The sequence below is a fragment of the Dermochelys coriacea genome, chromosome 3 (genome assembly GCF_009764565.3).
Source record: "Dermochelys coriacea isolate rDerCor1 chromosome 3, rDerCor1.pri.v4, whole genome shotgun sequence".
In the NCBI taxonomy this organism is placed as follows: Eukaryota; Metazoa; Chordata; order Testudines; family Dermochelyidae; genus Dermochelys; species Dermochelys coriacea.
The window spans coordinates 150,802,730-150,826,997 of NC_050070.1; the positions used below are offsets into that span (position 1 = coordinate 150,802,730).

The window sequence follows — 24,268 nt, forward strand, 5'->3', positions numbered from 1 at the left end:
GGACACAGAACGTTTGGGTCCCCCACACCCAGGGCCCCCAAGCACAGGCCACGTGGGCCCCTGTGTTAATCCATCACTGCAGCTGGCACAGCTGCTGGCGTCTCCCTCTGGGTGCAGGCTTCAGGAGCAAGAACAGCCTCCTGCTGCCTCCCAGCACCAGGAGAGGCTCCTTCATGCCACTATCACAAGCTGCTTGGGGCTTGCCAGCACCGACAAGTTCACGAGTCAGAAGCAGCCGCAGTCAGGTCAGAAGATTGCCGGTCACCCCCCTTCACTAGCTTTAGTGCCCTTACAGCCAGAGCGAGCCCCTCGGGGGCAGAGACTGCCTCCAGCCCCCCCGGGCCCTCCAGGCAGCACTGAGGCATGCAGGGAACATGGAGATAAAGTTCAGTCCAGCACCTCCTGCACTGGGATTCAAGCTCCAGTGCTCACCACATCTCCAGGAAGCGGCACGCCTGGGGTCTCTTGCAATGGGGGATCATGCCTGGGGCAGGGAATGGCTTTCAGTTCAGTCACACACCTTTCACCAGAGAGCTGGGCTGCAGGCAATGGCTGCCCCAAGAGGCACATGGAACCCTGCCCCAGGATCAGCATAGCCTGTGCCCAACCTTGGCTCAGCAGCGTGGGGCAGCGGCCCAGGGCCAACAGAGCTCAACTGGGGTAAGGTCACACGCTGAAGTGGATTTGCCTTAGAGAGGCACTCGGATCCCTCCCCCCATGTGCCTGTGGCTCCCTCCACAGCCCCCTGGGGCTGCTCCCTGAAGGGCAATCCCAGTCTGTTAGGAGACAAAGCTTGTGAATGGGGGTGACCGGCAATCTTTTGACCTAACTGCAGCTGCTTCTGACTCAGTACTCTGCTACCTCAGCACTGATCAGGCACCGAGGAGGAATTTACTCACCTAGGAACATCATAAAGTAGTTGCAGAGATAACTGAGGGATAGAGGCCTGAAGCCCCGGCTGCCAGTCTCCTCCCCTAGCCACCAGAATGGCCATTCTGGGTCAGACCAATGATCCATCTAGCCCAGTATCCTGTCCTCCAATGGTGGCTGGGGCCAGATGCTTCAAAGGGAAGGAACAGAAGGCAACTATCAAGCGATCCATCCAGTCAACCAGTCCCAGCTTCTGGCAGTCAGAGGCCTAGGAACATCCAGAGCATGGGGTTGTGTCCGTGACCACCTTAGCTAATAGCTAGTGATGGACCTAGCCTCCCACGAATTTATCAAATTCCCTTTTAAACCCTGTTACAGTGTTGGCTTTCACAACATGCCCTCCACAAGTTCCACAGGGTGACTGTGCGTTGTGAGAAGTACGTCCTTTGTGTTTTAAACATGGTGCCTGTTCATTTCATTGGGTAAATAACACTTCCTTATTTGTTTTCTCCACACCATTCATGATTTTATAGACCTTTATCATAACCCCCTTAGGCGTGTCTTTTCCAAGCTGAAAAGTCCTAGTCTTTTTAATCTCTCCTCCTATGGAAGCTGTTTCATCCCCTTAACTATTTTGGTGCCTTTCTCTGTACCTTTTCCATTTCTAATATATCTTTTTTGAGATGGGGCGACCAGAACCACACACAGTATTCAAGATGTGGGCATACCACGGCGTTATAGAGGCAGTGTGGTATTTTCTAATTTATCTATCCCTTTCCTAATGGTTCCTAACATTGTTAACTTTTTTTGATGGCTGCTGCACATTGAGCAGATGTTTTCTGACAGCTATCCACAGTGACTGTACCATCTCTTTCTTGAGTAGTAACAGCTAATTTACACCTCATCGTTTTATATGTATAGTTGAGATGTTTTCCAATGTGCATTTCTTTGCATTAGCAACACTGAATTTCATCTGCCATTTTGTTGCCCAGTCACCCAGTTTTGTGAGACACCAGCCCACACTCCCCTCCCACAGTCGAGAATAGAGCCCAAAAGTGTTGACTGCCAGGCCCCTGCTCTCACCACTTTGGTCCTCTGAACCACAAAAGGTCCTGCAGAAAGCTATTTGGAATGATTTAAGTGCAACTCAGCCAACGAAGGCCCAGTTTGTTTGTTTGCCTTTGAGACAAGGACCGAGTGGGCAGTGCTCCAGACTGGCACCCAGGATTCTCCAGGCCCTGTCCTAGCACACTGGTGGTCAGCCTCCACCAACAGGCTCAGGACACATGTACTTCCAGAACCACAGCTTCAGCACTGGCAGCAGGATGGTGCAATGAATTCACCCCAGCTCCCAGAGTGCCTCCTTTGGGGGCTGAGTAGTGGCAGCCCCCCTAGGCTGACTGCTTCCTCTGCACAGAGCCATGAGAGAGGGGAAGAAGAGTGGTATCAATACCGAGATCATCTGCTATAGGATTGATCCCTTTATTCTTTAAATAACATTTGAATGCCCCTCCCTAACCACCGGCAACAGCTCAGGCCATAAGTGCTTCCTTAGCATGACACCAGAGCTCCCCCCTCACCAGAGCATCCAGCAAACCACACCTTGCCAGGGTCTCAGGACTGAGACCTAGCCACGCAAGGAGCTCTGGCGAAACAGCAACGAAGGGGAGGTGCCGCAATACCATCAACAGCCACAAGGGGACAGCACAGAACAGATTATTACTTTTTTCCTGAGATGTTGATTTTAAAAGGGAAACTAGAGTATTTTAAAAAGCTCTTACATCCCACCCCCTACACTGTTCTAGTCCTGGGCAGACCCCGGCAATCACATCAAAATGAAGATGGAGCTAATTTGAGCAGCTCCAGAGCCATTGCCACTAGATTTTGGCTGAGGACTTTAAACTCAACTCATTTGTGACCATAGCACAGTGTAAGTGCTAAAATACCCGGGAGGGGGAGGGGAAGAGATAAAGACAGCCAATGATTTGAGCTGTCCAGAGGAGCCGCAGAGGCTCTGCCAAGGCTCAAAGTGTTTGCTAAGAAGTTTTGCAGCTTTTCCTGGCAAAACTCTATTGCAGCTGCCCCTTCCAAGAATTCAGAAAAAGGGAGCAGGCTCTCCAGAGCATCCCGGGTGATTGCACCATCCAGGACTTGCCCCCACACAACAACAGCCATTCCAAAGCAGCGAGCTGAGAATGTCACCAGCTTACATGGGTCACAGGCACCATGGCTCCCCATGCTACACTATCTACACCAGGGGTGGCCAACCTGAACCTGAGAAGGAGCCAGAATTTATCAACGTACATTGCTAAGAGCCAAGTAATATGTCAGCAGCCCCCCAGCAGCTCCCCCTGCCCCACTCCCAGTGCCTCCCACCCACTGGCAGCCCCACCGATCAGTGTCTCCCCCTCTCCTCCCGATCAGCTGTTTTGTGGCTGCAGAAGGCTCTGGGGGGGGGGGGGAGGAGTGAGGACATGGCAGTCTCAGGGGAGGGGTTGGGAAGGGGTCGAGTGGGGTCAGGGCCTGTGGCAGAGCCAGGAGTTGAGCAGTGAGCACCTCCCAGCACATTGGCAAGTTGGCACCTGTAGCTCCAGCCCCGGAGTTGGTGCCTATACAAGGAGCCGCATATTAAGTTCTGAAGAGCCACATGTGGCTCTGGAGCCACAGGTTGGCAACCCCTGGTCTACACACCTGCCACAGGGAGGCAGCCATGCTGGGGATAGGGTGGGGAGACACATGGCAGCCCCAAGAGGGGAAGTGGCTAATCATCAGGGGAAGAACCCTGGGCCCGTCCAGCCTCTTCCACTGGAGAATCTCCAGGTCCTTTACTGATGTCAATGGATTAAGCGCCTCACACACAAGCGTTGTGGCACTGCCCTGCAGAGTGGATCGGTGTTGGTATACCCTTTCAGAGGGGGAAACTGAGGCACAAGCAAGGGAAAGGCACTTTGTCCAGGGTGATGCAGACACTCAGTAGCAGAGCTGGGGAAAAACACCAGGTCTCCCAGCCCCTCCCTCCTCTATGAGTCTAGCTACGACTGCAGCTGGAGTGGAAGTTGGCTGGATGGAACTGCCCAAGCAGGGAGCAGCATTAGCTAAGGTGGGCTCACATAGGGAGACAGATAGGGAATCTCAGGGAGCAGGGTATGGGATTTCCTTGGGCAGAGGGGCCCCTGCACTGGGTTCTGCGCCCCTCTCCAGAAGGGGACCTGTAGCTCCCATCCAGCTCCACCCACAGGAGGAAGGCTCCCTCCTGTTCATCTTCATGTCTAGTCTGGTCCAGCTCCCTCCTGGTTGGGGAGGGGCTGGCTGGAGTACAGGGCAATTCTGCTCATGGGGGTGCTGAAGCCTTCAAGGGGCAAGAAGTCAGAGCGTGCAGCCCCAGTGGTCACTGAGGGAATCATGAGGTACTGATCTTGGGTGTAGAGAAGAAGGGTTTATGAGAGTCTGTATCTCCCCAGGGAAGGGCAGTGGGAGCCCCTGCAACTGCTCCAGCAGGTCTGGAGGTGTGGGGGGGGGAAGCACTCCCTACTGCACAGTCTGGGACCAGGAAACACCCCCTCCCAGCTGCTCCTCCATGCAGTCTGAGACCAGAGCCCCCTGCTGGCCGCTCCCATTGCAGGCAGGGGAAAGAGCAGCAGCAGCTCAGACGCATCATCGGAGGGTCCCATGCAGCGCATGCAACTTCCTTCCCTGAGCAGGTGGAAGTGGGAGGGTGTTTGGATGGAGAGCCGGGGCTACAGAGCCTGATACAAGGGGAAAGATTTCCTTAGCCGGCTCCCCTCCTGCCAGCTGTAGTGCATGGCTGGGTGAGTGTGGGTCCCATCGGGTGTGGGGAGCCCAGGGGCGGCCCCCTCAGTCAGAGGCTGGTCGCTCAGTCGGAGACCACCACCAGCTTCCCCGAGATCTTCAGGTCGTCGAAAGGCAGGAGGGCGAGCAGCTGCCAAACAAACAGGCATGGAGAGATCAGGGTTAGTGCCAGAGAGGCCAGAGGAGAGCAGGTTCCCTGGGGACTGAATGCATCTGGAACCAGGGCCAAATAGCCCAGCCATCCCAGGCACCCCAGGGGAAATGCACAACTAATGGTGGGTTAGTGCTGAGAGAGTACACAGCACACAGCCAGGCCCCTCTAAGCAGGGTTGGGACAGACAAGGCAACTGCACGCTCCCCTACAGGGCCCTAGCGCCTCCTGCTGGACTGGAGCAGCCACCGTCTCCAGCACTCCTGTCCCAGGGCCAAGGCCTCCTCCCTGGACACCCCACCACATGTTCCCCCACAAGGAAACACACGGACAGACTCACGTCATCATTGCCGTCGGCCAGGTCCTGGGCAGTCTCATCTTCCATGTTCCTCAGCAGGGTGTCAGCCCCCGAGTGGTACAGTATGGCCGCCATGGCAGGCGTCCTTCCTGCCCACGGCCAGGTGTAGCGGGGTGCAGGCCGTTGAACATCAGGGCATCCCACATGGGCACCCTTGCTGAGCAGGTACTGAACTGCCTCGCGGTCACGGCTCTCCACTGCCAGGTGCAGGGGCGTCTTCCCACTTGTGCCGTCCTGAAACCAGCAGTGCCCAGGTTGTTAGAATGGGCCCTGCTTTGTCCCGCCCCTGCAGCTGCCAGCGTAGGGCCCAGGGCGAGGGGATGGAACCCCAATGGGGGCGCACAGACTGCATCACAATGGGCACCTGCCACCAGCCTGAAGGGGACCTGCTGGCCCTGCCCCCTGCCTGCCACCAGGCAGATCTGGAGAGGCTTCGGCATGGAGCTGGGAACCTCCAGTTGGGAGTCTGGTGCCCGCCAGGGACCACGCCCCATCAAACCTGCAGCCGCCTGGGAAACCAGCTTCCAGAAACCGGGAGGCTCGAGAGACTCCTCAGGACACTGATCGGGGAAAGTGCACAGAGCAGTACAGCTGGCAGTGCCAAGGCTGCTGCCCTCACCCACCAGCCCATGTACTACCTGGACGTTAATGTCAGCTCCACTCCGCAGCAGCAGTCCCATCAGCTGCAGGTTCCCTTCAAGGTGCTGATGTGCAGACAGGCTAAGCCTGGCAAGGAGAGAGACCCAGAGGCAGCTATTATTGTACTGTATTCCTGTAGCGCCAAGGAGCCCCAGTCACGGACCAGGGCCCCATTACCTAATGCCTAGCACGAACACTGCACAGAGAGACTGTCTCTGCCTAGGGCATCTCAGCATGGAGCCTAGCACCCATCACACGCCTACCCTGCAGCTATAGAGCTGGGCACCACCTCTGACACCCCTGCCTTGCTCCTCACCTTGCCAGTTCTGGAGCTGCAGGTCCTGCAGGCTCCTTTGAGGCTCAGTGCTCGCCCCCAGCTCCTGCAGCAGCTGCTTGGCGCACTGCAGGTTCTGCTGCTCGCAGGCCACGTGCAGAGGGGTGTTGCCATTGCGGTCCTGCAGGTCCAGGCTGACCCCACTGTGGATCAGCGCCCTCACCACGTTGGGCTGCTCAAGGTACACGGCCAGGTGAAGTGGGGTCTGTGGGCAGCAAGACAGTGAAGGGTCAGGGGTGGCATCGGGAGGGCACAGGGGCCCCACAGGTTGGGGCAGTTGGCAGGGGATGACAGCAGTGGGCCACCCAGGCAGGGCCCACGGAAGTAGTACAAGCTACCAACCCCCACAGCCTCCCCTGGGTGAGGGAAGTAGGAACACCGCAGTCCTCACTCCGGGGGGGTTGGGGGGAGATCCAGGCAGCTCCACCCCCAGGGGTGCTCATGTTGGCTTGGGGCCTCTGATAACTGTGGGGCTGCATACAGTGCTGGCCTGAGTGTCCTGCATTTTCAGGGTCCTATCTTGGTACCCCACACACCAGCCAAAGGCAGCTGTCCTGCAAAATTTGCTTCAACTAATGCACCCCAAATACCTACAGCGCTGACCTGGGGGGTGAGAACATCACAGACCCCAGGGGGCCAAGGCACTAGCCTTGGGGGCATGAGGAACGAGGCCAGGGCCTGGGTGGCAGGAGGGTGTGGGGAATGGCTAATCTGGACAGGTCCACCTGCTAGGCCATTCCTGGGGCTGGCGGGGGATCACCCAGATTGGAGCACTCCCCTCCCCCAAGTACATACCTGGAACAAGTCGTTCTGGATCTCCAGCACCTCTGTGGGCAGGTGGGTGATGCAGAAGAAGTGCCAGTGCTGGGAAGCTATGGATGATTGCCAGGTGCAGCAGCCTGCGGAGGAGGAGATGGGGTCATGTGCTGCGGTTCCCACATGGCGCCAGCCTGTCACTCCCACACCACTACCCCACAGAGAGAGAAATGCTTCCATGCCCCACCTCTGGAGCGGGAGAGGAACCCCTCAATGCCCATGGCACATCAGCCTGGCACAGACATACCCACCCACCAGGGGAGCAGATCCCCAAGGTGCCCAATTCCTGGTGTCAGGCAGACGGGAACGGAGCCTTCCAACATGGGCCACTTAGAGAAACAGGTTCAGTGATGGTGGGTTCATCGGCTCTACCCACTCTCCAAACAGGTTCTCCCCAGCACAGGCAGGGTGGGCAGAGCTGCACTGTACAGGATAGGCCCAGGTCCAGCTAGGGGTGGTTCTATGGCCCATTGCAGGAGTGTTACCAAGTGACCCCAACTCACTCGTTTTCTACCCCTAGCATTCCCCACCTGAGCTCAGGACAGGTCCCCCCACTGCAGCCAGCCCAAGTGTCCCATGTGCACAGTCTCGATGGGCTTTCAGATTGGTGCCCACAGAGAGGCAGCTGAGACAGATCATGGGCAGAAAGGGACCCCATTCATCCTAGAAGTCCAAAGAGCCTCACAGATAATAGAGGTCCCCCCACCCTTGCCAGTTCAGCAGTCAACAGAGAGGCGGCTAAGGAGCCAGAGCGAATGTCAAGTCTATTAGCAACGTGAGGGGATCCTTATGCCCCTGCAGAGCCCATGAGAGCTTAGCCTTCCAGCTCCTGTTCGAGACCCAGACCCAGCAACCCAGACAGACTCTCAGAGGCAGGAAGGGTAGAGTCATTCCTGCTGGGACACAAACCCTAGGGAGCCTGGAATACTTCCTCCGGACCCAGGGAGATGCGGCAGCAAGGGAACCACAACCTAGTGCTGGCCAGCAGCTCCTAGGGAATTCCACTCCCTCCCCCTCCCTGCAGCCACAGTACTTCTGCTTTCCTGGCTCAAGGGCAGGCAGCCGGGGTGTGGGATACAGTGTGGGGAGGGATCCAGGAGATTAACTGAAGACCACCTGCCATTCTCTGGAGTCCCCTCATCCACCGAGCCAGAGTGGGTTGCCCCAGCTCACACTGGTCTGGGAATGAACTGGGCCCAGGGTCCGCAGGAGAAGAGAGAAAAACCAGAACTGGATTACCAGACCCCTCCCCTGCGCCCCATGGGACCACCAGTGCTGGGGTAGGGGGTACAGCTGACCAGATGGAAATATATCTACCAAGACTAAGCACCCGCCACTGTCTGCTGGAGCTGGCAGCCCCACCTGGGCCCAACTCTCAGCCCCCACAGAAATCTGCACAGAAGACTTGAGCCCTGGGCCCCAGACACCAAGAGACACGTGTGAGAGACCATGAGCCGCACTCGTGCGAGTTTCACACTGGTCCTTGTCGCACCCCGAGCAGTCAGAACAAGAGTGAGAAATTTGAAGGGAATTTCCAGCCCCGCACAGAACGTCTGTCATTACTTCAGCGCCAAAAGCCACCCCCAAGCAGAGCTATGAACCCCCTCTTGAGCTCCCTCTCTAGCCAGACCTGTCCCCCATCTCCCCGGTGCCTGAGCATCTCCAAGGCATCTAAAGATAGAAACAGTAACGCCACTCTGGCTTCAAGGACCCACTCCCAGGCTGTGAGACAGAGAGCTGGGTTAGCATGTACTGCGCAGGACGGGGTGAGAATGAGGGGTGGTTGTGTGTGTGCTACAGGCTAAGCCAGAGGCAAGTTTTGCATTTCGTTTTGATCACAGTGAGGTCTCTGATCTCCTGTGGGAGTCTGTTCCAGCCTAAGGCCATCTCCTGCAAGAGTTCTGACTCCCACATGGTGCAGGACGGCCCAGTGGTGAAGAGAAAGCCGATTGCCAGGGGAGTTAGGCCCAACCTCAGGGAAGGCACTGACCACCACCACAGTGTTCTTGAACTGGACTCGGCATTCACTGCAGACTAGAGCACCAGGCTGATGCAATGGTGGGGATGGTGGCTTTATTAGGGACACACTGCTCTCAGGGCAGGTGACATCACAGTGCGTTGCAGTAACGGTGCCGGGAGGCCAGGAATGGGCGAGGAAGCGTGGCCAGCTTGGGGTCTCACTGGAAAGGACATAATCTTCTGGCAGGTTGCAGATGGGAGTGAGGGGGGGAGCCACTGGGGCACTAACACCACTGAGGAGTCCCGAAGCCACAGGGGGAAGTTATAGAGGAGATGCGCCTGGGCTCAGCTTTCACCAGCTGCTCCCTGTCTAGGTATAACCACAGGCCAGGCATGGAGAAGCTGCTGTTCACAAGTAAGATAAGGGGTGCTGCTCATTTTCTGGGAGCACCTCAACCCTTCTGGTCTCAGCAGCTCCCCAAAGTGACTACTGCAGTGTAAAGGCTGGAGGGCCCCCAGGGTAGGGCATGAAAGGTGGAGGGCCAGGTGTCCAACGTGACTGGTAGTCTCGTGGAGAGAGGGACTAGATTGGTCTGGAGGAGTTCTACAGGGGGGAAACTTTGGTGCCTTCTTCTGGGCAATGCTGGAAGCTTATCCCAACCTCATTGCTGAGCAGGGACAGCAGCTCAGGTCTGTCAGCAGCCAGGATCCAGGGGACCCCAAGCTGGTTCCCTTCAGGCAGAAGGAGCAGCAGGAAGAGCCAAACCAAGCCTCTGTGCCTCACTGCATTGTCCCGGGGGAAGCCCCAGGTCACATGGGCATGGGGAATTCCCCAGCTGCACTGGAGGGAGTGGCCACCCACAGTTTGAGCAACAAATGGGGATGGGGGAGGGGGCCCCCTGCACAGCTAAAGCTCCCAGGGTAGGGGGAAGAGCAACTGACAGCTGTGCGTATGGGGCATTCAGCAAGGAAAATACCTACTGGAACCAGCCTCTGGTTGTCCGGGGGAAGGAGAGAAGCAAGGTTTCCACTGGAGGGCACTGGGGGAAGGGGGGCTGTGGGGGCTGCTGGTCAGGACAGAGGGGCATTGGCAGAGCTGTGTGTAGCTCAGCGGGCACGGCAGTAAAAGCATCTGGGCCCCATTTACCTAGCAACTGCACAATTACCAACACCAGGGAAAAGACACTGGGAGACTACCAGACAACCTCAGCATAGACAAGGTCCTTAGTGGCTCCTGCAGCTGGGCCTCCCTCCCCATTTACCAGGGACAGCCCCTGTCTCTATAAGCCAGCTCCCACTGCGTCCCTCCCAGTCCCCCTGCCAGCAAGGCTATAGGTGTGGCCTTGCTTCTCAGCCCCTATGCACTTGATAAGAAGTCTCAGCAGATGGGACTTTCCAGGGCAATTGTGACTGAACTTTAAACTTCTGCTACTTTCACTTTTCGGAGCCAAACAACTCCCAGGGGACTGAGGCTAGGCCCAGCATGAAAGTACATGGAGCCCTCTGCAATTCCTACCAAGCCAGTCCCCACCCCCAGGAATCCCCCACCCCCCAACAGACGGACCACGTCATACCCAGAACTGGTAGTCGGGGAAAGGTGGGCCAGTCACACGCTTAAGGCTGAAAACCCAAGTCTGTCAATCCGCCCCCAGCTCTCAGTAGAACAGTTTTGGTTTAAGGCAACTGCGTTGTGTGACCCTGGCCGAGTGAGGGGAACTCACCTTCCCTGCCCGTAAAACAGAGGGAATATGACTTCCCCACCTTTAAAGCCCTGTAGAGCTCTTTGAGGTCCGCCATGTAAAGGCGCTAGGGACTAGCAACCCACTGCATGTCTTGCTGAATCAGTGCCTGGGACTTTCACTGGGAAGTTGGTGCTAACTAGGCCATGCCGAGTTGGGAGTATTTCCCCTCCCCCTGCACTCTGTCTCCCACCAGTCTCATTTCCGCATTTGTTCCCCCTGTATCATGTGGCAGTCCTTCACTTCCTGAAACAGGCATAGAGATCCCAACTGTCTCAAGTTCTCCGCGTGCAGAACCAGAGCTGAGGGATGAGCCAGCGGCATGAGAGGTTGGTGCCTTGGCCCCATTACAGAGCGGGGCATCATGATGATGCAAGCGAGGGATCAGGATTATCTTGTACCAAAGCGGGAACCCCCTGCAAAGCATGAGGCACAGAGGCCTCAGCCTTCTTTACTCTTTCCTAGGCCTCAATATTGCCAATGATGATCATACAGCTCCAAGAATACCACTGGCCTGGCCAGCTGCCTCGCGCAACAGCCAAGAGGACAACACCGAAACTCACACCTGAGGAAGAACTCTATGTAGCTGGAAAGCCTGTCTCTCTACCTAACAGAAGTTGGTCCAATAAAAGATATTTCCTCACCCACCTTGTCTCTCTAATACCTTGGGACCGACATGACTACCACCACAATTATTAACATAAAAAAGGCTTTGTTGCCAAGCAGTTGAGGTTGCCACACACACAAACCCCTAAAGCAAGGAAATTGGCAGGCAAGCCACCAATCAAAATATACCCTCTACTCCTTCACCTGCAAGTATATGCCTTCCCATTGCCACAGCTACCATACACCACTGACCACACACCGCACCCTTAGCTCCGCCCCTCTTTCACCCCTCACAACTGCTATTGTTGGGGGGGACCAAGCTGGTGGGACAACTGATGTAGCAGGCTGTTGCACTGGGAGGGGGAGCTTGGGAAAGGGGTGTGTGCAGAAGGGCAGTTAAGGGAGGTGATGGAACTCCCCTATGACGTGATTGGAATAACAGAGACTTGGTGGGATAACTCACATGACTGTATCATGGATGGTTATAAACTGTTCAGGAAGGACAGGCAGGGCAGAAAAGGTTGGGGGAGTAGCACTGTATGTAAGGGAGCAGTATGACTGCTCAGAGCTCCGGTACGAAACTGTGGAAAAACCTGAGTGTCTCTGGATTAAGTTTAGAAGTGTGTGCAACAAGAGTGATGTCATTGTGGGAGTCTGCTATAGACCACCGGACCAGGGGGATGAGGTGGATGAGGCTTTCTTCCGGCAACTCACGGAAGCTACTAGATCGCATGCCCTGATTCTCATGGGTGACTTTAATTTTCCTGATATCTGCTGGGAGAGCAATACAGCGGTGCATAGACAATCCAGGAAGTTTTTGGAAAGCGTAGGGGACAATTTCCTGGTGCAAGTGCTAGGGGAGCCAACTAGGGGGAGCGCTTTTCTTGACCTGCTGCTCACAAACCGGGTAGAATTAGTGGGGGAAGCAAAAGTGGATGGGAATCTGGGAGCAGTGACCATGAGTTGGTTGAGTTCAGGATCCTGACGCAGGGAGAAAGGTAAGCAGCAGGATACGGACCCTGGACTTCAGGAAAGCAGACTTGACTCCCTCAGGGAACAGATGGCCAGGATCCCCTGGGGGACTAACATGAAAGGGAAGGGAGTCCAGGAGAGCTGGCTGTATTCAAGGAATCCCTGTTGAGGTTACAGGGACAAACCATCCCGATGAGGTCGATAAGAATAGTAAATATGGCAGGCGACCAGCTTGGCTTAATGGTGAATCCTAGCGGATCTTAAACATAAAAAAGAAGCTTACAAGAAGTGGAAGTTGACATATGACCAGGGAAGAGTATAAAATATTGCTCGGGCATGTAGGAAAGATATCAGGAGGGCCAAATCGCACCTGGAGCTGCAGCTAGCAAGAGATGTCAAGAGTAACAAGAAGGGTTTCTTCAGGTATGTTGGCAACAAGAAGAAAGCCAAGGAAAGTGTGGGCCCTTACTGAATGAGGGAGGCAAGCTAGTGACAGAGGATGTGGAAAAAGCTAATGTACTCAATGCTTTTTTTGCCTCTGTTTTCACTAACAAGGTCAGCTCCCAGACTGCTGTGCTGGGCAACACAAAATGGGGAAGAGATGGCCAGCCCTCTGTAGAGATAGAGGTGGTTAGGGACTATTTAGAAAAGCTGGACGTGCACAAGTCCATGGGGCCGGACGAATTGCATCCGAGAGTGCTGAAGGAATTGGCGGCTGTGATTGCAGAGCCCTTGGCCATTATCTTTGAAAACTCGTGGCGAACGGGGGAAGTCCCGGATGACTGGAAAAAGGCTAATGTAGTGCCCATCTTTAAAAAAGGGAAGAAGGAGGATCCTGGGAACTACAGGCCGGTCAGCCTCACCTCAGTCCCTGGAAAAATCATGGAGCAGGTCCTCAAAGAATCAATCCTGAAGCACTTAGAGGAGAGGAAAGTGATCAGGAACAGTCAGCATGGATTCACCAAGGGAAGGTCATGCCTGACTAATCTAATCGCCTTTTATGATGAGATTACTGGTTCTGTGGATGAAGGGAAAGCAGTGGATGTATTGTTCTTGACTTTAGCAAAGCTTTTGACACGGTCTCCCACAGCATTCTTGTCAGCAAGTTAAGGAAGTATGGGCTGGATGAATGCACTATAAGGTGGGTAGAAAGCTGGCTAGATTGTCGGGCTCAACGGGTAGTGATCAATGGCTCCATGTCTAGTTGGCAGCCGGTGTCAAGTGGAGTGCCCCAGGGGTCGGTCCTGGGGCCCGTTTTGTTCAATATCTTCATAAATGATCTGGAGGATGGTGTGGATTGCACTCTCAGCAAATTTGCGGATGATACTAAACTGGGAGGAGTGGTAGATACGCTGGAGGGGAGGGATAGGATACAGAAGGACCTAGACAAATTGGAGGATTGGGCCAAAAGAAATCTAATGAGGTTCAATAAGGATAAATGCAGGGTCCTGCACTTAGGATGGAAGAATCCAATGCACCGTTACAGACTAGGGACCGAATGGCTCGGCAGCAGTTCTGCGGAAAAGGACCTAGGGGTGACAGTGGACGAGAAGCTGGATATGAGTCAGCAGTGTGCCCTTGTTGCCAAGAAGGCCAATGGCATTTTGGGTTGTATAAGTAGGGGCATAGCGAGCAGATCGAGGGACGTGATCGTTCCCCTCTATTCGACACTGGTGAGGCCTCATCTGGAGTACTGTGTCCAGTTTTGGGCCCCACACTACAGGAAGGATGTGGATAAATTGGAAAGAGTACAACGAAGGGCAACGAAAATGATTAGGGGTCTAGAGCACATGACTTATGAGGAGAGGCTGAGGGAGCTGGGATTGTTTAGTCTGCAGAAGAGAAGAATGAGGGGGGATTTGATAGCTGCTTTCAACTACCTGAAAGGGGGTTTCAAAGAGGATGGCTCTAGACTGTTCTCAATGGTAGCAGATGACAGAACGAGGAGTAATGGTCTCAAGTTGCAATGGGGGAGGTTTAGATTGGATATTAGGAAAAACTTTTTCACTAAGAGGGTGGTGAAACACTGGAATGCGTTACCTAGGGAGGTGGTAGAATCTCCTTCCTTAGAGGTTTTTAAGGTCAGGCTTGACAAAGCCCTAGCTGGGATGATTTAACTGGGACTTGGTCCTGCTTTGAGCAGGGGGTTGGACTAGATGACCTTCTGGGGTCCCTTCCAACCCTGATATTCTATGATTCTATGATTCTATGAACTGCAAAGGGCGATGGTAGTATGGCCCTGTGGATAGGTCATTTGATTGGCATTCAGATCTGCCACCAGTATGCTGGGTGATCTCAGGCAAGGGGACCCTTCCTCAGCCTCCATTTCCTCTCACACCATTTGTCTCCCTGGTCTATTGAAATAGCCAGCTCTGTGTTTGTCCTGGGGTCCTGCTGTGTTAGGCACAATCTCAGCCAGGGTCTCTAGGTTCTATTGTAGCAGAAATAATAATATTGTAATGAACTAGTCAGACAGGCAAAGAGAGAATGCAGATACAAACATACATTCACAACCACCTTCTGCTGCATGGAATCCAGAGCCCTCACCTGTGGGTCATAGCATCTGTACTGCTCCCCCATGGGGATTTGAACCCATGAGCAGCTAATGGAGATTATTTTTAGCTTAACTGGGAGAGACCCAGTTGGAGCAGGAGGGTCAGAGTTCTATTCCTGAGAATGTCCCAGTGGGCTCACCATGCAGCACAGCCATGGCTGTGACAACTTGGATGGTCCTGGATTAATTACAACTTTATACAGAGCTTTGGATGGTTCTACACCCTGCTCCAAGCAGCTCATGTACTTGAAAGAGGGGGAAAGCAGAAGAGAGGATGACTCGAGAACTATGGCTTCTACACTTGGGGGTTAATCTTAATCACATGGCAGGAGAAGCTTTAGCATCACCACAGATTCATTAAGGTTAGAGCAAGGGACTAGGATCCTGGGCTCTATTCCCACTTCTGCCAATGACTTGCTATCAGACCTTGGGGAAACACTTCGGCTTTGTGCCTCAGTCTCTCTCCTTCAAGAAATGAGTTGGTAATACAGATCCCGATCTGGGAAGGGCTGGGAATCTTAATTGATTCCCATTTGTAAAGGGCTTTGAGATCCCTAGTCAGGCAGCATTGCCCTGTAGTCCCATCCACCCACTCAGCCTACAAGTATCCAGAACAAGGGATCAAACATCTGACATGATTTGTTCTATATAACTGCCATCCCCACCCCCACTTCCTGCCCACATGTTAAAGAGAAAATTCACACTCTTCTCCCTGCTCTCTCCTAGCAGAGGCATGGGAAATCATACAAATATCAGTGTTTGCAGTAAACACTTGATTGTTCATGGGAGGAAAGGAGGAAATAGAGCCAGCAGCAGGACGATTTGGAAAACAGAGCACATATTCCTGAGGAGAGCAGCACGGGAATTTCAGTTATCCTGTTCTTCCTTTTCACATTCCCTGCTAACCCCTTCCTCAGAAAACAAACTGACCAGCAGGAACCTTTACCACACAACTGGGCCAATGCATTTCACACCTGACCTACATCATTTCTGCTATTGCAGTCCTGGGCTCCCCACCCACAGGTCTGATGGCCCACCTCGCTTCTGACCCACAGCCTCTGCCCTCCCTACTATTTCAGCCCTGGACTCCCCACACATTTCTGCCAATGTCCTGCAATCATTAACCTGCAGTTTCAACAGCAGGATGTGGTTTGGGGTGAGAGAGCGAAGACAAGCCTGGGATAAAGGTGACTGGAAAGTTCCCTGCTAGAGACAGGGGCCAGGCATGAAAAATCCACTCACCCAGGCAAGTGGGAATCTCTCCTGGGTGAGTGCTTCAATCGCTACACAGTCTGAGCTACCATTAAAAACCCACATCTCCAGCTTTTACGGCTGTGACATGTGACCTATGTGTGACCGATGCAATGACATCTGCAGAGAGACAGCACCAATGCTGCTGCTGGTGTTGGGGGAAGGGGCATTGCCACCCTGGCTGGCACCTGGAGGCCAAACCACCATTGCATAAGGCTCTTTGTGTATGAGTGGGTCCTGTAGGAAAGGCCACGCACTCCAGAGTCCTCTGCTCACTGTTTTCGGGCAGGCAGGCAACGAGCTTATTCAGGAGAAGAAGAAACTCGGCCCCCATCTCTCATGCCATCTTGGCAGATGGCTCTGTTTCTCAAGCCAGCATAAATTGATTTAGTGAGGCAGGTGAGGCTACCAAGAACTCATCTATTGTGTATGTAGTGGGGGTGGAAGCAATTGTTTTCTGGAGGGGTGGCCTCGCACAGATTGACTGATTTGATGGTGGTGGTGCAGAGTTTAGCCAGCGGGAGACTGGCATCTTCAGGCCCCAAAGTAGTTGGGGTACCCAACCACTAGGAGACCAGGCAGGAGGAGCTGTGGCTCAGGGCACTGATGTATTTCAGACTGGCTCATAGGCTTAGTTCAGGGCACATTTTTGCAGGCCTGGGGCTGTGTGAGCACATACCCCAAGCCACCCTTCCCTGTAGCCTTTTGGCCTGCCATTGGGAAGAGCATCTCCAACTTGGTACATTCCAGGAAGGAGGAAAATGGAAGCATGAGGCCTCTTTATGGCCTTCTTATGGGGAATAGGATCTCTTCCTTCTACCATCCCAAACCCCACACAGAGACAGACTTTTTAAGGCCATTACAATCAATGGGAGGGGGAGCACCCCAGAATAATGGAGGAGAAAAAGAGTGAAAATGGACGTACAAGCACCACACGTTCAGACTGGGCTAACCTTCCTCATACTGAATGGTACCCTACTTTGTGGGCAGCCCCACTGAAATCAACAGGATGACTCAACCGTGAGATACTACCCAACATAAGGGTGGCATAATCTGGCCCAGGGAAGCCCCATTAGATCCCATCCGGGATTGTTCCCTGTTGCAGATTGACTATCATTTTGTTTGGTTTTCAGCCTAGTTAAGCCTAGAGCTGAAAGTGTCCCTCCTAAACAAGAGCAGCTGGCCTCTTGAATACGCTACACGTGCAGCCCGGAACACATGAAGCAGCAGTGGAACGTGCAGTCTAGTGATAACCTAGGTGAATGAGTTAGCTGGACATGTGGTCGGCCTCATATAAAAAGACACTGGCACCTCTGGCTCGAAACGAGAGAAAGTTGCATTTACAACGCCAAAGCCCACCCGAAGGAGATATTCTGTGTTCTGTCTGACCAGCCGAAGAGTTAGCGGTTAGAATCATAGCTGGTAGAGGTGGAAAGCCCTGTTTGACCATCCAGTCCTGCAGGGGCCAGGGAAGGATTGGTCTCTAATATTCATTTACTACAGTTTGATCTTGAGCTACTAGGGCTTCTAAACCTTCCCTTGTGAGCCGATCTCAGCCTAATATGTCTCAGTGTCTGGAAGCTTTTCTGAGATTCAGTTTAAATCTCCATTTGCTTAATTCCATCCCATCCCCTCCTAGGCAGCAATGTCCTGCAGAGAATGGCAAATTCACACTTCTTCCCCCAGTCATCCCTTCGCCAGGCTTTTTTAATCTTTCCCCATAACTCAGCCTGCTTGACCCTTTTTTACTTGCCCTTCTTTGAACTCCATCTAGCTTGCCCAGCGCCAGTGATTCTTTTCCCTCTTTTGCACATACATTGGTGTGAAACTGAATGGCATAGTCAGCACTATGAACGCCCTCCTAGAGGGGATGAGTGAGCGATAGTGTGTAGGAGCAGTGACTTTGAATGTGCACAATCTCTGCCATGCTGCTGCAAGAACACTGCTTCAGGACAGCACAATAGGTCAGGTGCTGGCAGCTGGTCTCTTGACTTCAGTTACTGGGGGGTGCTGCTGACCTTGCCTGCATCTCTGAGACACGCAGTGTGAGGCCTAGGGCACAGTGATTACTGAATAGTTGCAAGCAGGCCAGAGCAAAGCAAGAAAAATGCCCATCAGCGTTAACCACCACAACCTCCAGTTACCATCACACAGAGAGAAGAGTAAAACTGCATCTCCTCGGGGACCGGGACCTGGATTAACTCATGAACCCACCCTGATCCCTGGTTATCAGCCCTCAGTCCCCAAGTCACCAGCACGTGATTTCCCATCAGCAGGCACGACACACAACTGCACTTTGGGGGAGGAAGTGAGGCTTCCTCTCCTCCTCTGAGACACCACAGACAGACCTTGGCGCTACCAAAATAGCTCTGGCCCCATTTCCATACGAAGGAACCACTGAGACGGTTTCCCAGGCAGCAGGCTGAGCTGGGGACCCCCAAGCTTTGCCCAAGTGAGGGGGCTGCAGACGCCACACCCCTACTTTGAAGATAGTGGCTGCCATCTGCCCTCGCATATGGGGGTGAACCCTGTGAGCACTAGGGCTCCCATCATGCAATGGGACCTGGTTACTCAGGGCAAAATGGAGCATTGCATGCTGGGATATGTAGTCTACTCATCCAAACGTAGTTGGAGATTTCTAGTAAACCCATCAGTGTTGGAGGTATAGGCCTCAGCCTGGTGGAACTCCAGGGGCCATGCTTTGGCTGCCCTGGAGTATTAGCCCAAGAAGGTGAGAGCAGGAAGAGGAATACCTTTGACTTGGAACACATGGGAGGAAACTGAGGCATAACCTTCATGCCGGTAGTCAGCATCACTTTATCAGTGGTGGTGGTGTGGGGGTTGCCCAGAGCAGGAATGTGAATGAAAATCCTATCCTATCCCTCCTCAAAAGCAACAATGGGCAGCTTGCTCCACCTCCTGCTGCAGCTCCCTGGCGAGGGCAAGAGGCAGGGAGTTTCTCCAAGTCACTCCCTAAAAAGAGGAAAAAGAAAAGGAGTACTTGTGGCACCTTAGAGACTAACAAATTTATTAGAGCATAAGCTTTCGTGAGCTACAGCTCACTTGTAGCTCACGAAAGCTTATGCTCTAATAAATTTGTTAGTCTCTAAGGTGCCACAAGTACTCCTTTTCTTTTTGCGAATACAGACTAACACGGCTGCTACTCTGAAACCTAAAAAGAGGGTGAGTTCATTAGGAGCCCAGGACACAAATCAAGCATTACCCTCTGGCCTGCCCAGAGCCAGCCAGACCTTTCCAGGCTGGAAAACCCCTCTCCAACTTCCACAGAGAGTCAGTCCCCTGGGATCCAATTTAGCAGAGACAAACTGTCAGTTCAAGAGGAGAACCGGACATTACCAGGCAGAGGATAATGCTGGCATGCCTGGGAGTAGCCGTCCATTGGAGCACGTCTCCTGCCATGTCAAACCACCCCCAGAGCTCAGCCAACGTATCTCTGTCCTGGCCAGTAACCCCCTGCTATTCCAGAGGTTAGACTCGATCTCACCCACCCAGTTCTGCCAACACATCTCAATCCTGACCCACAATCCTCCTTGGCATTCCTCATTCCTGACTGCACTACTTCCTGCTAGTCCAGTCCTTGAATACTCCCACCCCACAACTTTGCTGATCCTGCACTCCTGACCTGCGGTATTCCTACTATGCCAGCTCTGCCAATATACCTCAATCGTGACCTGCAGCTCCCCTGCTATTCTAGTCCTGGCATCTCCAAACCAGAAACTGCCAATTATGGAGTAGATTGTGTAACTCAATCAAATATCCACCAAGGATGAGGCAGAGGCCTAACTCTTTTCACTTGTGATCAGACCCATTTCTCCAGGGCAGGCAGGCTAATACATTAACCCCTCCTGCACCATCAGAGCCCCTTCTTGTTTTCAGAGCAGAGCTGGTTCAGTTCTGCAGGCACAGTTTTGGCTCAGCTGCCCCAATCTACATCAATTACACCCACTCCTTTGAAGCAGGTTTCCATGGGAGGTTCCTGATGGGATTTCAAGTGGCTGGTAACAAGCTCATTTCTGTCTCCACTGATGAACTTTCATCACAAATGTCAGACTGAGGACAGAGCTCCCAATGACACAGGCAAGCCCACAGGAAACTGCATCACAGGTTGGGGAGCCAAGAAAGCACTGGGCACCCACACACATTCTACCCCCCCTCATGGATGGTCTGCCCACTCAAGATCAGGGACTGAATCAACCCAGACAGCTGACGAAACAGGAACTACTAGCTCTAAGCCCAGGACTTTAGTGTTCATAATTAGAATGGTAACAAGGAAGTGCTATTGCTCAATGAACCTTCTGAGAAATAATCAGCTTGAGGTTCTAATGCTAGCCCAGGCTCTGCTTCACAGGATGAATTCAAGCAAGGCACATGATGGGATAATTGCAATTCTCCCCTTGCTGCTCCTGGGCAATCTACAATCAGAAATAGAAGAGGCCTATTGGGTCATCTTTTCTGCCTCCCTAGAACAACAAAAAATAACTCTGGGCCCTCTCTGGCCCCTTTCATTCATTCATTAAGCCTTGTAAGTATTAGCAGCCTCATGTTACAGACAGAAAAACTGAGAACGCAAGGGAGGTGCTGAGCACTTGTACCCCCACTGAGCTCCACTAGAACTGTGAGTGCTCAGCACTTCTGCATGCTATTCCTGACCCACCTGGGCCTAGGTATTTTCAGGAGTCCAACCTCACTGCTCTAAGCAGTGCAACACACTCCCTCCCAGAGTTAGGGTCCAGGGATATAACCCAGGAGTTCGGACTCAATCCCACTTCTCTAAGCACTAACTCATGAAGGCCCGGCCATAAGTAGCAGATTATTTCTCCCCTCACTCTTTGAAGATTTCCTATTTTAAATTGCACTGTAAAGGGGAGAGAGAGCATGCAAGCACTAGGGCAGCTGCAGCCATTTGCAGAGCCCTGGAAAGCTGCCTCCGTGGGGAGGGAGTGAAAAGTGCACTGGGAGTTAATTGCTTCTCCAGTTAGTGGAAGGCTTATGATAGGGTCTGATCATGCCAGTGTGACAAGCAACAGGTTCAGGCACTTACAAGATGGAACCAGATAAATCAGCAGAAGACTCTCCAACGGACTCCATCTCCTAGACACAGTGGGGAAGGGAAAACAACGATCCCCTGGCCACACACCAAAGTCACAGCACTTAGGGCTTGTCTAGAGGAGGAAATCTTCCATCGACCTAGCACTGTCTACACCAGGATTAGATCAAACTAACTACGGTGCTCAGGCACGAAATTTTTTCACAGCCCTGCGTGACACCTCAATCTGATTTGAGAATGTAAACTAGGCCTTAGAGAGGCTAATAGCACCTAAAGCTGTAACAGAGGAGTAGAAGGGATGCAGGATTAGGCCATTACCTCTTTAGACACATAAAAATCCCTTACTAACTGAATCAGCTTCAGCCACAGAACCTGCAAGGCATTTTAGGTCAGGAATATGAGCCACATGTTATGCTGTAGCCAGTTTACCCCTATACCACCCCCCCCCCCACCATGGTTCTATCCAGCAGCACAGAGGAAACTAAAGTGTTTTGTAATCAGGTCTTCTCCAACATAGTGGATTTGGTCACGTGGCTACAACCTAAAGCAGCCTATGCAGGTGAGGTCAACTCCCTTGCTGCCAGAGCTTTGTGCTTTGAGTTTTCACAGGTGAAAAGAGCAGATTTTTGTACAGGGAACCTGCCTCCCATTTTCCTGGCAGCCACAAAACAAGAAGAAACTCAGCTTCTCACTGGCACATCACATGTATTTCTGTATCATTCTGACCACACGTCCCATCCAAACCCCTAACTCCGTCCGCATGTCCCACTGCTCAGACCTGAGAAGTAAATGGATCTGCACAATTTCTTTTTCTCTCTGCTAGTTTCATTTGATCTCGCCCAATCTTAGATTAATTGTTAAATACCCAACCCATTTCATTGGGCTGAGCCCCTACATGCGACTCTGAAGAAAAGTATGGCTCTGGGAGATGGGACGTGGATTCTTCTACTGACAGTCCCCCCAGTTACAATCTGACTCCGAAGTTTTGGTGGGCACTGGCTCCCTCCAAAGACATGCAGCTTCTTATCTTTGTGGTGTCAGACTCAACCAGTCCCAGGCATGGGAAGGCTGGGTAGGGAATGGGACACAGAACCGCTCTCTCTGAGGCACTGGTGTCAATGTGACTGCAGAACAGCAGTGGCTGGAAGTCATTTGCATTTAATGGCTGTTTGGTGGCCCTGTGTGAGATGAGCTGTTCAGTTCCCAAGGGACAAGTGTCCACATCACAGCTGCCACCACAAGCAGGACTAACTGGCTCCCTTGCCTTTAGAAGCGAAGGACGGATGGGGTCACAGAAACTAGGCTCCCCACCCTGTAGTGTCCCTCCCGGGCCCGGAGGAGAGCAGCACTAGCCACAAGGTCACTCACGTGTCGCCATCCTCCGAGATGTAGGTGAGTGCCTCCAGCTTCTGTTGGCTGAGTCCCTCCAGGGCTTCTGCTTCCTCCTCGGGGAGCTGCCCCAGGGCGGCCAGGTGCTCCGTTAGGGAGGCCGAGCCATAGGTAGAGTCGATCCTCTCCTCCGCTTCCAAGGCGTCTGTCCCCTCTTTGCCCAGGGGGCCGGCGTCCTTCTCCCGCAGCGTGTCCCCGAGGCCTGGGGGGTGCTCCCCATCCCCCGGCGGGCCGGGCAGGGAGCGGATGGAGGGGATCGAGTAGATGCCCGAGTCACATTGCCCTTCTTCCAGCTCCGAGCTCTCCTTCCGCTCCGAGCCCCGCGGCCCAGACATGGTGCGAGGGCAGCGGGCGGCAGTGGGGCCGCTCAGCCCCAAGCACCCGGCAGGCCGGCGGAGGGGGGCAAAGAGAGGGCGGGGGGTCTGGATCTCAGACAGGAGCCGGGCAGGGGCCACAAACGGGGAGCCGGGGCCGGGCTGGGGCAGCAGGGGGTGCAAAGGGGGGAGGATCTGCAGCAGGGGAGGAGGGCCCAGGAAGGGGGCGCTCAGAGGCCTGGTCGGGGCAGGGTGCTCGGCCGGAAGGCAAGCGGGGGCCGCGGCGGTCTCATGCCCTGCGAGCGGCCTGAAGCCGGAGCCGGAGCCGGAGCCGGAGCGGAATGGGGAGCCTGCCCGGGCCGAGCGCAAACCCAGCTCAGCCTGACGCCCGAGCCCCGCCTCCCCGAACCCGGAAGGCGCTTCGGTCCGGAGCTATTGTCAGCCTGCGCCACGCCTCGCTGGCAGCGGCTGGGGCCGGGATTCCCCCGCCACCGGCACGCCCCTGGCAGCCTGTCCCGCTCCGTCCTGGCGCCTGCCCCGGCGCTGGGCACCGCCCCCGGGATCTCCCCCCTTCCAGCGCCCTGCGCTGCGAGGAGCCAAGCGGCTAATCTCCTTCAGCCCCTCCCGCGCGCAGGGCTGGTTCCCTGCGAAGATCCACGTGGGGATCCCCTTGTGCATCTGGGCCAGTGTCTGTCCCCGGCTCGGGACATGGCTGGCTCCAGAGGCAGCACAGCTCAGCACCCAGCCCCTTCAGGGGCAGGGCAAAACAAACACTTAGAAAGCTTCGGCTTGCGTCCTTCCCCCGCCCCGCTGCCTATTTGCGTGTGTGCGGCTATGGGTGAGAGAAAATCCGTGTGAGTGTGAAAGAGACGGTCTGTGTGAGCCCCAGATGTTTGCCCGGCCTATTCCCAGCTGTGGCTTGTGTTTGTTCAGGTGTGCTGGGCCTGCCTCCTCCCCCGGTGATGGCTTCGGGCTGCGGGAGAAGTGGGCAGAGAGCTGGCTAGGCTAGGATGTGCGAGTGACAAGGCTGGCGTACGCTACTGTGTGCCGGAAATTAGACTGAATAAGCCTCTTACCAATAAGAAAAGGAGTACTTGTGGCACCTTAGAGACTAACAAATTTATTAGAGCATAAGCTTTCGTGAGCTACAGCTCACTTCATCCGATGCATTTGTCTTACCAATGACAGTGGTGGGAACGAACAAGATTTGCTTTGCAGACATGCACGTTTTAACCAATTTAGTCCTATGGGATCTATGCTGCCTAGGTAATGGGACGTGTCAGCCAACATTACGCATAGGTGGTGCCTATAATCTCCGTCTAGCTGTATAGAACTATCCTAGTCTACAGGTACAGAGGCTAAAGCACAGAGCGGTGAAGTGCTTAACCCAAAGTCGCACATTAGTGACAGCGCTGGAAATAGAACTGGGAGTCCTGGC

General features: G+C 53.9%; 1 protein-coding gene across 1 annotated transcript; it reads right to left on the reverse strand.

The window, feature by feature from the left end:
- Nucleotides 1–2,336: 2,336 nt before the first annotated feature.
- On the reverse strand, nucleotides 2,337–23,384 carry NFKBIE (NFKB inhibitor epsilon). Its single transcript, XM_038397539.2, is given in 11 exon segments — nucleotides 2,337–4,810; nucleotides 5,172–5,267; nucleotides 5,269–5,307; nucleotides 5,309–5,329; nucleotides 5,331–5,423; nucleotides 5,828–5,886; nucleotides 5,889–5,915; nucleotides 6,145–6,367; nucleotides 6,958–7,017; nucleotides 7,019–7,061; nucleotides 22,496–23,384. Coding segments are annotated over 11 exon segments (1,083 nt in total). The 5' UTR covers nucleotides 22,852–23,384; the 3' UTR covers nucleotides 2,337–4,744.
- Between the last annotated feature and the right edge of the window lie 884 nt (nucleotides 23,385–24,268).